At 39.0% G+C, this 16,028-nt stretch overlaps 2 protein-coding genes across 3 annotated transcripts in view; one reads left to right on the top strand and one right to left on the bottom strand.

Moving 5' to 3' along the window:
• Window positions 1-31: 31 nt before the first annotated feature.
• erg28 (ergosterol biosynthesis 28 homolog) lies at window positions 32-3,079 on the bottom strand. The gene is made up of 5 exons (XM_022193229.2): window positions 2,950-3,079; window positions 2,533-2,687; window positions 1,202-1,292; window positions 1,009-1,127; window positions 32-852 (listed from the first exon to the last, which is right to left on the bottom strand). The coding sequence occupies exons 2-5, from the start codon at window positions 2,663-2,665 to the stop codon at window positions 764-766; spliced, it is 432 nt and encodes a 143-aa protein (XP_022048921.1). The 5' UTR covers window positions 2,666-2,687; window positions 2,950-3,079; the 3' UTR covers window positions 32-763.
• Window positions 3,080-4,511: 1,432 nt separating this feature from the next.
• ttll5 (tubulin tyrosine ligase-like family, member 5) overlaps window positions 4,512-16,028 on the top strand; it is a 58,159-nt gene continuing 46,642 nt past the window's right edge. For both annotated transcript variants that reach the window (XM_022193222.2, XM_022193221.2), the window contains exons 1-9: window positions 4,512-4,634; window positions 5,018-5,139; window positions 9,516-9,622; window positions 9,753-9,835; window positions 10,641-10,747; window positions 11,033-11,163; window positions 11,277-11,359; window positions 13,475-13,544; window positions 13,638-13,722. In XM_022193222.2, coding sequence (XP_022048914.1) covers window positions 5,081-5,139; window positions 9,516-9,622; window positions 9,753-9,835; window positions 10,641-10,747; window positions 11,033-11,163; window positions 11,277-11,359; window positions 13,475-13,544; window positions 13,638-13,722 — 725 coding nt within the window. In that variant the 5' untranslated portion in view covers window positions 4,512-4,634; window positions 5,018-5,080. The remainder of the gene's footprint in view (window positions 4,635-5,017; window positions 5,140-9,515; window positions 9,623-9,752; window positions 9,836-10,640; window positions 10,748-11,032; window positions 11,164-11,276; window positions 11,360-13,474; window positions 13,545-13,637; window positions 13,723-16,028) is intronic.

The raw sequence follows: 16,028 nt of genomic DNA, 5'->3' as shown, positions 1-16,028 counted from the left end.
TGTCAACCCAAATATGAGATCGGAGCAAAAATAGGGAATTAAGAGTTTATCAAAAATGAAGCAAAAACACAATTACATCCCTGGAAACAAGACACCTGCATACTTAGAATACATTTTCATTTATAGATTGTGATTTGAAAAATACATATCATTATCTTATTACTTTGATAGAAAACACGACTTTTAAAAAGGTTTCACACGACGGTAGCGGTGCATAAATTCTGACGGCGTACAAACCTCCTCCAGCAGAAAAAAACATCAAGAATAACTGCTGCTATACATGTTTGTGATGGTTTATAATGAAGGGTGTAGTTTTTACTGTGCAGTCTTGGAGATCTTTGGTAAAATTTGAGTAATTGTTTGAAAAAATTAACAGAAGGTTGCAATCTAGTGAAATAAAACAATTAGCATCCTCAGAAAAAGCTTGTCTGGATTATTCCTGTTGTCATTTCTTTCAGCACCGCCACACTGAAACTGAAATTCTGGCTGTTAAGATATTGCAAAATTCTTAAAATGAAGCCTCCATGTATTGCTCATTTGCACAAACACAACACACGTTAACCATTATAGTGTAACACTGTTCTGATTGCACTGTCCACTGTAAAATGAAGACATAAATGTAAATGGTGCATTTTAAAATGTCACAGCAGGAAATAAGTGATCGCCTGTTCTTCAAGGCAAGAAGTAGCACACTAGGATCAGTCCGCAAGTGTCTGGCGGTGGTGGATTCAGTCTACTAGAGGAAAACCCTAACTACTGAGATTCAGTTACGCTTCTTCTGTCGAGCTCCGACTTCTTCCTGTGTCTCTGGAAAACACTGGAATCCAATGAGCATTGCTATGACAGAGAAACCTGGAGAAACAAGTTGAGATGCTGTTAGGAGTCTGTTTTTAACAATGTTTTCATTTGTGACACAAGTGGTGGAATCTACAGAGATGTTTCAACCCTTAAAGCCATAATTTAACTTAAGGACCAGTGTAAATAAATTATCACCGGCAGTCTACTCACTTGCCACAATAAGAGGAGCCATGACTCCGATGGTCAGTGGTGCTGTTTTGTAGATGAAGGCTTCAGACAGAAAGTGTCCCAGCGCCAGCACAAACGTCCATAAGGTGATGTGATACAACCTGCAGGAGCCAGAATGACACACTGTAAGGACATAGCGTCTACATAAGGTGCAGGAAGTAACCGGCGGCCTTACGTTTTATTCTGGATGTCAATGGCACACGCGCAGCGAATGATCGACGACAGCAACGTCCAAATGCCAAAAGTCCGAGCTTGGAGACCATTTACTAAGGAGACACAGGAAAAGAGAAAAATAAGGAATACTGGAATGAATAAAATGTTACATTCAATCGGTATATCCAATATGAGTTGTTAGTACACAATCAAAGGTGGGTAAAAACTGCCAAATTTCGAGCACACCTGGTGGGCATACTAATATTAGCTAATCATATACACACATTAAAGACATCCATCCATTATCTATACACCGCTTAATTTTCACTACTGTCATAGAGGGGGTCATTCTCAATTGTCACACCTATGGACAATTGAGAATTGCCAGTTAACCTCAGCATGTTTTTGGACTGTAGGAGGAAGCCAGAGAACCCAGAGAAAACCTACACATGCACAAGGAGAACATGCAAACTCCACGCAGAAAGATCCCAGACTGGGATACAAACTGGGGATCTTGTAGATGGGAGGAGAAATTGCTAACCACCGAGCCACATTAAAGATATATTTGAGGTAATTGTCTGTCCATAAGAAAGCACTTACAAACTTAACTCTAAGGTGATTTATCAGTTTTCTATACTCCCAATTGGTCTAAAAAAATCCAGTATTGGTAAAGCTGTTATTCTTAAAACTGTTTACTGAGGTTATTAAAGCTATAATATGGTGTGCATTGTTGCTTTCAAATGTTGTTAAACTGAAAGTCATTAGAATATGTTTGACTTTATTGTCAAACATATTTGTTCAATCTACTTGTGCAATATTGCAGATTCTGAATCAAATATATCAATATCAAATAAGAGCAAATTAAAGGTTTTAATCTTGTGATGTTACTGAGACATTGCTATTCAAATGTAGCCTCAAATTTCAATGTGCGGAAAAAAAAAACTACTGAAAGTGGGTCAAAGACGAATTCTAAAAAGATTTGATCTGGATAAACATTTGATGTACAATCTACAATTTCACCATTACCATTCTAAAAATGCATAGTTTATACTGAAAAAAAAAACACCTAAAGCAAAGAAGAGGTGCTGTAGCAGTGTAGTAGTGAATAACCCACTAATTAAAACATAAACACAAAACAAATATATGAAGTCATTAGGAACAAAATCATTGACAAAGTCATAACAATGTCAGAATACCTGAGAGATAAGTAATATTACAGTCAGTGGGATTAAGGTCAACAGAGGAATCACATCACTCACTCCTGACAGCACCAACATTTTTCACAGTAGAGTGAAACCCACAGTGATCTGACATTTAATATTGACAAGCTGTAATGTTCACTGTGTTCCTCACCAAACTCCGGGGTTCCTGTGTAAAGCTTCTCAGACAGAAAGCTGTGGTCTCTGAAACTCTGCACCGTGTTTCCCATCGCTATGACGGACACCATCACCAGCCAGCTCCTCAGGACGTTCAGAAAGCGACTCATCTCCTCAGTGTGTCAGACGCACCTGTCAGGGGGGAAAAGTCAGAACAAACAGCCCCAAACTGCAGGTTCATGCAAGTCAGAGTGTCCGTTTATATAACAGAGACGGATTAACAGATGTGTTTTGTGTGTCACCTGTCTGACACTCGACATGGAGACCATCTATCCAGCTAGCAAAACATCAATAACTATTATGACATTGTAAGCTAACACTCCTGTAAACTGGTTAATACAAATGATTAGCCTGTTAAAATGAAAACATAGCATGAGTATACATGTGTATTTACCTGACGACGTCTATCAAACTACAGTGTGACCATGTTTCTGACAGAAAATACGAGTACTACATGTAAAACAGTGAAGTGGGACTGATGCCAGCCGAGTATGGCGTTACATTTACAATGGCAGGTCTTTCAATCTTGGCTCGCGGGGTTAGCCAATAAGAGAGCTCCAAAAATGGCTCCATTGGCTCGTACCATTGTTGTGATTGGCCACTTTAAGGGTTAAGGTTCCGCCCACTTGCCTCTCCAACCAATAGAATCTAAGCAACATTGTCGCATGTAGTATTAAGCTAGGCTGTGTACAAACAAAGAGTAGATGTGGACGAGAGAATTATATGTGATGGTTTATTGTATCGTGAAATCAATAAAATAAGTCTGTATCAAGTATTAATGAACAGGTACTAGTGAAAATGTCAAAGCAGCATTTTTAATAGACAATAAAAACTAATTATTTTCATTTAAACCAAGAAATCAATAAGGACCAGAGCAAAAATAATCAATCCATATTAAATCAAAACTGTATATTGAAAAAAATTCAACTGGCAAATAGCAAAGACTACAACGTTTTTTTTGTTTAATAATATTAATTTTATTGCAGGGTGAGTGACACTACCTACCGATTTCAATGTCAAAAATGACTTAGTATATTATTATTATTATTGTTGTTGTTGTTGTTGTTGTTATTCTTCTTCTTCTTATTATTATTATTAGTAGTAGTAGTAGTAAAATTAATATCAGTATTAGTAGTAGCATTAATAGTGGTAGCGGTAGTAACTTTTGATATCTTATGTACCCATAATTTAATTTATGAGTGACCTTCTATCTGTTCTACTGGCCTATCAAACCCCCAAAGCATTTGCACTAATCAGATTCCACAAAAACAAACAACATTTGTAAGCAAGAGGAAAAATGTTGCATGAGTTAATTCCCCATTTTAACAATTTTTGTAAAATATATTATCAAAGAAATGTCTTTTTTTTGGCATTATAACTGTCTCATACTGTGCAAAAGATATTTTCGAGTTCTCCCTACTTCTAGCAATGGCTGTAATGTTTTCATAGAGACGGAGGGTATTATATTGCAGTAAAAAATGAGCACACAGTGAGGAGAAATGTGACAGCAGCACAAAATGCACAGAAACTGCTGGGGATTCAGAAGGTCAAGGGGTCGATAACCCAAATTAGTGTTTAAAATTTATGAAAACAAGTATTTCCAAGGCACATCTTTACATCACATTATAGCTCTATAAATCATCACAAATAAGATTAATTTCAAGATGCATAGTTTGAGAACCTCTGCTACTGCTGCCCTGTGTTATTGTGATTTCAGTGAGAAGATCTGTCTTTAAAGAGAGAGCAGTGGCTCAAATTTTATGTTAATATTATTGTGGAAAAGCTTGAAAATGGTGGAAATAGTTTCAAATCTGAGGACTGTATTCACCACTCATATTCCTCCTATAAAAGTATTTAGAGTTTTTGGAACAGCACAGGGCCTCCACAGACTGTAAATATCACTGCATGGATGTTCCACTGCAACATTTGGTCACGTGGACAAATGTAGCCACCCAGTGCGCATGCTCTGCTTCTGTTGCTACTCAGTTGTTGTAGTTACCAGGAAGATTAACCGCGATGATCAACTGGCCCTGGTGATGGCAGCTAGTTAGCCGTTAGCAGGCTCCATAGAAATAAAAGGCAAGTTTGTATTTGTGTGTATTTGTTCGTCGTTGTAAAAACAGGCTGAAACTAAACAGACACTGCATTCAGCTACGCATATCTGTACTTAAAATAAGATGTCGCTAACCGTAGTGTTCTGTAGCTAACGCTGGTTGGACTGTCTGGGAGGGTTTAGTCTTAACGTCTTATGTTTTACGTTAGTAAGGTGATTTTACTGCCACCGCAGGTAGTGTTAGAAAGCAGCTGTTCTCAGCTAACTGTGTGCTAAATATAAACCACTGTAGGGCTGTGTCAGTCTGAGTAGCAAGCCGTGGTGAAGTGATTGAAATACTGTGTACGAACAGGCGGGTGGTAATATGAGCTGAGCTTCATCAATAATAGTCTTTTTTTGTATGTGTCAGATGCCGTGGTAACATTTTGATCCCAGGGAGATTTTAGCAGGCAGCCCTTCTTCTGCTGTGGACATGCCTGCCGTGATCCGGGATAAAGAGGATTCTGAATCCTCCTCAGAAGATGAGCAAGAGTAAGTACAAGTTTGCAGTTGTTCATGTTGTACTGTCTGCAGTTGAGTCTAAGTAGTGACCGTGATCTGCTACTACCAAAGGTCAGCAGAACAAAAGCACCTGGACAACATCTATTCAACATCATATATTTTGCACCGATTCTTTCTTTTTCATTTACCCTCTAAGGCAAATGAAGCTCCCAACTCAGAGATCATTCTAGCTTTTCTGTCATCTTAGGGTCTGTGTGTAATCCTCATATAACACAGCCAAATGCAAATTATATAATGATGTTGATCAGTCTTCTGCCTGAATTGTCTTCTGTAATTGTTCTCTATCACTACCAGCCTGATACTTTGCATGAAAAGCCTGTTTCTTACCTTTCCTTATTCATGTATGTCAATTGTTTTGATAATATACATTACAGTCATCATCAAAAATGTCAAGATGTGGACATTGAGTGATTCAGACATCCTTAACAAGACAACTCTGGCAAAACAGAATGTTGTATTTATAACACGTGATTAAAATACTTTATATTGTTAGATGTCTTCTGCCATAAGAATCTTGGTTTAGGTATTTTGTCCTTCATATCAGGCTTCTGTGTTAATACATTGTGCATTTTCATAATTGTGATACAGACAGTTACAATGCGTGGAGAGGCTTTGGGTATTGCTCCCAGTTCCTGCAGCTTGTGGACTTGGCAGGTGTTATTATTTCAGTTCTTAGCCTACTGATTCTCTTGGCAGGCCTCACAGGATTTGCCTCTAAATAGATTATTAATATTCCACCATGATGGCAGATCAGAAGCTGTGTTAATTTTTTTTTCAGCAGTACCAAGTCTTTGTAACTTGCCATAATTTATTAACTGTGTAATGCAATCTATGCAGAGTTACAGAAGATGTCCTGAGCACTGCTTAATAATTGATGCAAAGATACATTAAGACAAAATGAAACCTTAAGGTATCATTTTGCATAATTGATGAAAGTTTTGCATGAGAGAGAAGAACATCTAGGTCTCGATCTTAGGCATGCCACTCAGTCTTTCTCTGTCAATAATTCCCTCTTAAGCCATACTTAGTCATACCTTACTGAGTGCAACTGTGTCTGCTTTTAGGCTGCATCTCTTAAATTAGTTTGGATTGCGTAGAATTAGGGTTTAACTTCCAGGGAACCAGTGCTGCTTTTACAGTGAGGGAAAATTATTGAGCAATGAGGTGCTGCCAGAGCAGAAACCATGTGGTTATCCAAAAGAACATATTCTTAGAAAGTAGTTTAATCAGGACTATACACCTGTTCTCATTTGAACATACAGCAATTTGAGTTGTTCTGCTATGCTCTGACTTAAATGTTATATTTTCTACATTTATAAGTGGTGGGCAATAATTTACATGAAGCTGATGCAAAAGTGATGGAAATTTTCACCTAACTTTTACTGCAATGTCAGACAATACTAAAAGATGAAAAGTAAAACCTGACCAACACTGGATGTTTAGGAAGTACTCAAGAAATCACTTATAAATACATCTGGCTATATCCTTGTATATACTGTGTATCTTAGAGTTAAATTGAAAAGGGAAAATGACACACTGACGTGTTTCACAAACAGCAACAGAACAGCAACTTACCATGAAGACATCTCTTGACTACACACTATTGTCTGCTCAGCTGTCGTGCATACTCTGCTACATGTGCTGCAGACAGCGCTGTATTGTACACATAGACTGTATATAAAGATGGACGTAGCATCTGGCTCCAGAATTGAAGCCAACCCGGAAGTGTCAAAAACTGGACATGCCGTCCGCTAGGGTTGGCTCCAAAAAGATTTTTCTCCATAGACCCCAATTCATTTTTGGAAAAAATAAAATTTGATAGACTGATTTTCTACAGCTCAGGATTTTTTTTCCTGTTAGTTTTCATGGTCAAAATGAGAGATCAGGTGGCCGATCTTAAAATAAATCAATATTGAATTTTAAATAAATCGTTAAAGTTGGCGGCGTTAAAGTTGACACTTTTTACGTCACTGGCTCCAAAAAATCCAAAATGGCGACCAGGAAGTAGCAAAATCCGGGCTTCCTTTTCTTGGCGTTGAAACCAACGGGTGACGTCACGGTTAGTTTACGCCTGATTGTACATTATGAATTTAGAGCACCTTCTGCTGGTTGATTCTGCCAGTATCATATACTTGTGTTAAAGATTAAGCCATGCTAGTTTAAGTATACACTTCCGGGAGTAAAATTGTTCCTGGCCCATGAAATGATTTACGCTGATGATACTATTTCTAAATGAATGGAATTGTCTTCTTTACATTATGTTCTGGTGTGGTGGTTAGCACTTTTGGCTGACAGCTAGAAGATCCCTGGTTTGCATTCTCACCTTCCCAGGATCTTTCTGCATGGAGTTTGTATGTTCTCCCTGTGCATGTGTGGGTTTTCTCTGGATACTCCGGCTTCCTCCCAAAAAACATGCTGAGGTTAATTGGTGATTGTAAATTGTCTGAAGGTCTGAATGCGAGTGTGATTGTTTGGCTGTATATGTAGCCCTGCAGCAGACTGGTGACATGTCCAGGGTGTCTCCTGCCTTTACCCTAAGTCAGCTGGGATAGGCTCCAGCCCCCCCATGACCCTAAAGAGGATTAAGTGGTGTAGAGATGATGGGTGGATGGACATTGTGTTCTTTGACAAGAAATTTTTCAATTGACAATGATAGGGCATTATATTTTCGGATACTGATATCTGTGCTATTTCAACATCAAATCAGTCAAATCAAATCAAGCTTTGTTATCATTTAGCTGTACATACAACAGTAGCACAGGCAAAATGAGAGCATTTTTCCAGGATCCAATCTAAAGTAATTAAGTTAAGAGCTCACTTATGCAGTCATCTAGCCGCCCACACACATACACACATCCCTGAGACGTCATTTTTACAAATTTGGCAGTATTTACAAAATTATCAGTTGAATTATTTATATTTATATCTAACATATGCCAGCATCTGCACAGTAGAGTAGTGGTTAGCACTTTTGCCTTGCAGCAAGAAGATCCCCGGTTCAAATCCCAGGGTGGGCCTGGGATCTTTCTGCATAGAGTTTGCATGTTCTCCCTGTGCATGCGTGGGTTTTCTCCGGGCACTCCGGCTTCCTCCCACAGTCCAAAAATATGCTGAGGTTAATTGATGATTCTAAATTGGTCGTAGGTGTGAATGTGAGTGTGATTGTTTGTCTGTATATGTAGCCCTGAGACAGGCTGGCGACCTGTCCAGGGTGTCCCCTGCCTTCGCCCGAGTCAGCTGGGATAGGCTCCAGCACAACCCGCGACCCTAGTGAGGATAAAGCGGTGTATAGAGAATGGATGGATGGATATGCCAGCATCTTTGTCAGGCTCTAATACAGCACCATGAATTAAATGACTAATGCAAGGACCACAGAGTATAGTGCTGCAAACACTTTTAAGAAATGCATAGTAAGCACAAAGACAAGCCCACGTAAGTGCTTGTACAGTGAGAAACTTACTTTGGCAAAAGTACAACACAACAACCCAAGGGCTTTAGCTCACTTTTTTTATTGTTCTTGATGAAAATGTCGGCTTTTATCAGGGTTCAGAATGTTCTTAAATGTGCCGCTGGTCATTTTGTCTGTCCAGTGAACTTTTAATCTCAGTATTCATCTAAGTAACCTGAATATTTCAGATGTTATAAAAATCTTAAAGTTTGCACATATTTTGCCAAATGTCTTCAACTTGAAAGATAATGTTTTGTTTAAAAATCCCACTGAAAGTCGTCTAAAATCTTTACATCTTGTGTTTGTTCAGGCACTGATGGTGGCTCATGTTCATGATAAACAACAAGCCTGAACACTGTCAAAACCCCCTCTGCAACTTGACCATGTCAGTGGAACAGATATCTCCTATTGTCTCGCATATCTGGATACTTGTAAGCTCTGGGCAGCTGTTGCTTACATGCTTCATCCAGACTGGTCATACCTGATTGAGTTCCACTCCATCATTGGTCCACCTTATCGTATTTGTGCCCCCTGATAAGCACGCTGTGTCTGGTACTGTGAGATAATCTGGAATTTTTACAAGGGTGTTTGTTAGTACAGTATATGGGTTTGTTATTGCCCGGCACCTCATGAAACTGTGTGTGGTTCTGTCTCTATCTGCCTGACTGAAATAAACACCATGTCAGGATGCATTCCCTCAGCATTAGGTAACCTGCCCATATAGGCCCGTTCACATCATCCTGGACTGAATGCCAAAGATTCTGAGCAGTGAAATTCACCCCAAAGTGCGTCTTTATGACATTGTTACCGAGAATTTCTTCTCAGTGTATGTTTTTTATGATCCAGATTGTTTGAATTACTGGATTTTTATTACGTGTCTCATCTAATTGTCCACTAGAGACCATCCTTGCATCGCATGGAGCGGCCTCAGCAGGACAATCCCAGTTCTCTTGTTCGTCCCTGAAGCGGTTGTTTCTAAAGATGGGAATATCTGCTCAGTTGGAGGTACAACACATTGTGGTGAAGTTACAGAATGACTATCAAAACATTATTAATAATATGCTTAAAGTTTTGAGCCTCAGTAAGTTGCATACTAAGAATATTGCGTTGTCCCTAATGTATTTTATGTTCGTAGAGCGATATAATATGGCCTTCAAGATTGTGCGCACAGAGAGCCGCCTGGTACGAGGAATCCTCACCAATCATGGATTCCATGAGGTAATGTTCTCCCTTAAATCATGCAAATTTAAAAGCTTAGCCAAAATCTTGCAAAATTGCATTGTCTTTTACAGCACATGCGACTTATGCACATGCTCAGCTGTGCAGGGATAACGGATACGACTGCAGCTCTGTTATTTTTCCTTTGACTGCTAATGCCGATGTCAAAGCCCGGGAATGCACCCATGGAAAAAAAACAAAATGACCTCAAGAACATTAATCCTGTTTCACGAGGGCGCACAATCCCCATTATTGCTCTCTCCTAGCAGTTACAATTAATTCCCTTTTTATTTCATTTCAATGCTTCTTGACTCCTGCTAACCCATCATCAAAGGCAGACGAGTGTCTACCACAGCCTCGGCAGAGCCAAACTTTAACAAGCCTTTATTGCAAACATCTGACTCTCCCTTAGACGCAGACAGAATGGTCATGTGAATTCTGCCTCCTAACGAATTGTTGGAATAAAACAAAACAAAACAGATAAAGTAACATGACAGTGATGAAAATCTGCGAGTTGGCCTTCCTCTTGAGGTCATTTCAGAAGTGAAGGCTGTAGTTCTCCAGGTTAGCGGTGGAGTGATCTGCTTCTTAGATCAGCTGGGCTGTCATATGTGATGGACATCAGAGGATAATGCTGCTGTTGGTCACTGGAAACTTCACAGAGCTCCTTCAGTATGAACAGCAATAGCTATACTTGGTTTTATGGCTTTTTTAATGATCCGTTTTGCATAGATATTTTACTGTGTGTGTACTGATATTAAATCATTCGATCCGGCCTGTCAATTGAAGTCGATCTGTTTTTCAGGTTCACCCCAACAGTAATGACTTTAACCTCATGTGGACGGGATCTCACCTAAAGCCTTACATACTGCGCAGCCTTCAAGACTTCCAGAAGGTTAACCACTTTCCAAGGTATAAAATGTGGCTCAAATGTGCGAGTGTATTGCCACTGTTCTCTGTAATATAAATATCACCACTGAGCCATTCTAAGCCCTTCAGTTCAGGCAATGTGTTTGTTGGCTTCCGCTGCAACACGCATTTAGTTTGGACCGGTGCCTCTCTGGAGCATGAAATGAATCACACTGTCAGGCAGAGGGCGTTCTGTAGCTGTTATGTATTTATATATTTGTTCTGTCGGTGTCGAAGTGGAGCGTAGCGCTAGAAATATTTTAAACTGGAGGCTCTGCTCATTTCCAGGTCATACGAATTGACGCGCAAAGACCGGCTCTATAAAAACATCCAGCGAATGCAGCAGACCCATGGCTTCAAAAACTTCCATATTGTTCCTCAGACCTTTGTGCTTCCCTCTGAGTACCAGGAATTCTGCAGTAAGAAACACCTTCCTGGTCCAGCTGGTCTAAGCGGAGCTATCTAGATGAAATGTTTACAGTCATTACACATTCATTCTAAGTTCATCTCCTGTCCTTTCTTTTATTCTCAGGCTGTTTTGCCAAGGACAAGGGCCCATGGATAATTAAACCAGTAGCATCCTCAAGAGGACGGGGCATTTACTTGGTTAGCAATGTGAGTGATTTGGCCTGTTTTAGTTATCAATCTATTGGTTTCTGATCATTTAACTTGTGGGTTATGTTATCAGTGTGGACATGACATGTGACCAGTTGGTTAACTGTATGAAAAAAAAAAACTGCAGTAGAAATTAAGGAGATGACAAAAAATTAAGAAAAGAAGACCACATGTTCTGCTTTAAGCCATAGTTTTTTTGTGACCCATCTTCTTCAGGTCTTCTTGAAGTCCAAGAGATGTATGTGAAAGTTCAAGAGAAAAGAACAACCAAATAAGTGGATGTTTTGATCTGACTTATGATGTCAAACTACTGCTTTAAAAGTCAAGAATGAATCTTCAAGTTCAAACATAATTTTCAGTAACAGTCATAGATTTTGTGTTTGTTTTTCTTTAATCATTGTGTGAGTCCTGAGTTTTGTCTGAGGACATCTTGGGTGGCCAAGACCTCCAGGTTAAGAAGCTCTGTTCCAGTACTAGGAAATTGCAATAAATTGTCAATGAATAGGCGTTCATTTCCACATTCTTCTTAAAACCATGTGAGCACCCCGAATGGGTTCCCCCATAGATAGAGTCACTATTTACTGACTCAAATAAATCAATATAAAGTGAACATAAGTCAACTAACTTGTGGCGAAGAAGAATAAACTCACAGGGGAAAATGACAGTTCAGACAGCGGGGGAAAGCAAATCAGAGAGCTAATGGATCAAACACATTTACATTAAATAATAATGATAATACACATCCACACAATGCTGCAAAGAATTACACAGTTCCTGCTTTTGTGCCTCATGGGGATGTTTGTTCTTCTCCAGTGACACAGATATTGCAGTGTGTTACAGATCGAACACATCAAGTGTCAGAGAATTGTTGTATTGTAATACTATTGTCATCACGGGCATCATATCATGACAGGATTGTGAGTTACTCTGTCTTCCACACCTCTGTCAGACTAAGATGTGTGTTTGAGATTGTTTTACGCAGACTGATGTGTTTTCATAGACAGTTTTTTAAATAAATTTTTATGTTTGTTACTGTCTTTTTAAAGCTATATTTATAATGTTGCCTTGTCTTGTTGGAGGTAAACACTGCTGAACATAAAAAACTAGAACAACACATTTTCTTCTATTGTCTGTAGGTTCCTTGGCAAGAACAGAAACCCAAAAACTATCTAAAAGGAAACACAGCTAAAGGTTTAAACCAAGACTGATACAACTAACTTCAAAGCTACAGCCAGCAGATGCTTAGTAAAGGTTAGCACAGAGTGGAAACAAAGAAAACAACTGCTAACGCTTATGATAAACTATCAATATTACCGACAGTGTCAGTCAGCTTTTCTGTTTTCGTGTAAAAAAAAAAAAAAAAGACCTCTAATTCGTGTATAAGCAGGGATTCACATTAATGGCAAAACCAGTGGGAGTTAACTTTAAGCATACTGACATAAAAAATACTGTGTGAACTCAAAGCAGTCACTCGGCCAGATGTTATCTGTGTGTGGGGGTGCACTGATACAGCTGTCTTCAGAATAAGTATCAACCAGCGTTTCAGGCATTAATAAGCCTCGTGGAGTAAATCACACACTTCCAAGGCCCTGGCTCTTGGAGGAGCTCGACAAGGTTCTCACTCTTGGAAAACGCATGCACGATTCTTCTTCTTCTCAGGCATTTTTATGAAACAGTGGAAAGAATGTCAGAGCGATATTTGGAGAGAAGAAAGAAATACGTTCATCTTGTTGGTTTGGTTTTTCTCTGAACTGTAGCCAGCACTGAGGTTACTCCCCCATTCCCCACTCCTCTCTCCCATCTCCCCTCAGCTTCACCACCTGCAACACATTTCAACCTCATAAATGACCCATCTCCCACCACCAGATTGTGTTTTTATAGGCTGTTATTGAAGGTTGACCTGCTACGGCCAGCGTCACTGAGACTTTTCTTCATCTGATTATTCTTTGATGTTTATGGTTAACTGCGGTGTCACGTCAGCTGTATGGAATTGAGGATTTAATGCATTTCTATACGAATTAGCTTGTAGCATTTTCGCCTTAAACATGTGATAAAATACTGCTTCTTTGCGTGTTTATCGTGCTGTCTTTTATGTGTTCTGTTTCTCATCTACAGCCAAATCAGATTTCGATGGATGAAAACATCTTGGTGTCTCGCTATATCAGTAACCCCCTACTGATTGATGGTGAGTGTGTAATATTTGTAATGCACATTATGTTGTATTTAAGCGATATTTTGACAGCTCTTTGTCTTACACTATTTTTTGTTTTCTTTGTAGAGTTCAAGTTTGATGTGCGTTTATATGTGTTGGTAACATCCTATGATCCGGTTCTCATTTATGTGTATGAGGAAGGCCTGGCTCGGTGAGTATATGTGGATTTTTAAATTATTTTTGTCATGGTCACTGGTTAATGGTCACTAATCTTGTTGAGGGCAACAAGCAACATAAACTAACTTCTAACACTGTTGCACAACCGTTTTTGATTGTTTCTTTGGTTTAATTAAGACAAAAGTAGCTCCAAAGAACGTTGAGTCCTGAATTTTAGGTTCCATGCTTGAAATATAGGATTTACTGGATGTAACCACGATTCTGTTTACTGATATTGAAACGTCTCGCTCCCTTTGTTTAGACTGTACTTTTGATTAGTCTGTGTTTCTTTTTTTGGTTTGATTTGCAGTGTAGGAGGCAATTGTTGCCAATGTTGGATTAACTTTTCCTGTAGAATCTGCATTTGTAGAACAACCAGTCGGAAAGATGCCTACTCTATGAAAAGACATCTGATCAGCTGAAATCTCCTGTCAGAGGCTACATTTTCTAAAGCCTGAAAACAGAGCCAAGAGGAGATGCAGACATCTAGTTTCCTCTCAGACGACTTCAATTACGATACACCGAAAGGTTATTATTGGATTTTTGACTGCTGAAGCCAAAAAAGTATTGCTAACCCAGCTTTAAGTAGAAAATCGAATAAGGGAGTAGACCAGTGGCCTCTTGTAAGCATTTCCGCTCAGTTTAATCTGCACCACTGTTATCATACTAACAAACAAATTATGGACAAATTGATAAACAAAATATGCAGCTCTGTCCATCTGTTGTGATTGAAGAAAATATTTTCACAGACATGATGCACCCAGTGCTTAATATTAGACAGTTGGCCTGTACTATATTAGTCTCAACAGTTTAGTACCATATTATTGAATTAATGATGGCACTTTTTCCAAAACTCTTGTCACACTTTTGTTCATTTACAAGCATGCGGTGGCAAACTGCCTCCAGTCGCCACATAGTTTAAAACTTAGGTTGTTTTCTTCCTTTCTAGTTATCTGCTTATAGCACAATTGAAATGATTACTTTCTCTTTTCAGTTTTTAAATATCTGTTTTATACTTTTAATCAAGTGCTGTAATTATGCTGCAGTTGACTACTTTTCTACACCAGTGCTGTGTTCAAATACATTTAAAATCTACATTTCAGATTGTTTCTAGTTTTACTTTGATGCATCAGAATGACTTCCTTTTTTTAAAACATAAACTTGGAAATAACCAGACAGATAAGCAGCTTTCTATTTGGCCAACCAAAGCAGAATTAATTCACTCGTGGAGGTAGAAAATGTATTCACCTGACCCTAGATGACCCTCCAGGAAGCACTAAATGCTGAATGCTTAGATGAATGTCAGGACTATATTAAAGCAAGACTGTTTCCCAGCTGTTTTGCAAGAAAGCACATAAGGTGTGATGTGGATTAGAACCAAATGCAGAGGACTGATGTCATTCTGTTGCCATATATCATAGATTCACTGACTGGCTGCAACATTAAAACCACCTGCCTGTAGGTCCCCCTTATGCTGCCAAACATTAGGATCTCTAGGGCTGGTTTTTGCATCAAGACACTAGCAGCCTGTCCTTTAGGTGCTGTGAGTTGCCGGGTGGGGCCTCCCTGGATCGACCTTGTCTCAGCTCATCCAATCGATGCTTGATCTGGGTTGAGTTTGGTGCCTGGGTCAGTGCTTTGTGCTCTTTGTCGTGCTGCTGAAGTCATTGAGAAGCTCCTGCTTTTGCTTTGACTCATGGTCCTGCTGTGGGAGAACTGTTGCTATGAGGGGGTGTGCTGAAATGTCATTCAGCGATCCGTGGTTTTAATGTTGCAGCTGAAGTACAATCATCAGCAGATATTCTGTATACTGTACAACACACATTTTCTCCATCGTAGTTTTACTATAGTTTGATTTGACACATTTTGCTATTATTCTGCAAACAATCTATGGAAGTGTACAGCAGCACACACTATTTCTGACTCATTCATATAAAAGTACTACTTTTGTTTGTTATGGAAGATTAATTTTATGTAGAAAATCAAAAATGCTTTACAAGGTGCATCTGGGAAACTTGATAAACTAAAACATCTTGACTTTTAGGTCATTGTTTTCCTGCTGTGAATGAACATTGGCTAGAATTATGACAAAATCAGCTGATTTAAAGACACGGTATGATGTGTTTTGTGTTGATTCTGTTATGTGCTTATTTCATTGCATTCTGGATGAAAGCCACGTAACATGTTGATAAGGAGAGATGAGTGCAGAGTTTCATTAAACAGAAACAGAGCTGGGCATATTAATAATTTTCTGTACACTTTACACATGAGTTAGAATGGCCTAGGGAGTCTACTGTTGTT

This window comes from Acanthochromis polyacanthus, chromosome 1 (genome assembly GCF_021347895.1).
Source record: "Acanthochromis polyacanthus isolate Apoly-LR-REF ecotype Palm Island chromosome 1, KAUST_Apoly_ChrSc, whole genome shotgun sequence".
Taxonomy (NCBI): domain Eukaryota; kingdom Metazoa; phylum Chordata; class Actinopteri; family Pomacentridae; genus Acanthochromis; species Acanthochromis polyacanthus.
This window is presented reverse-complemented; position numbering and strand designations above follow the sequence as displayed.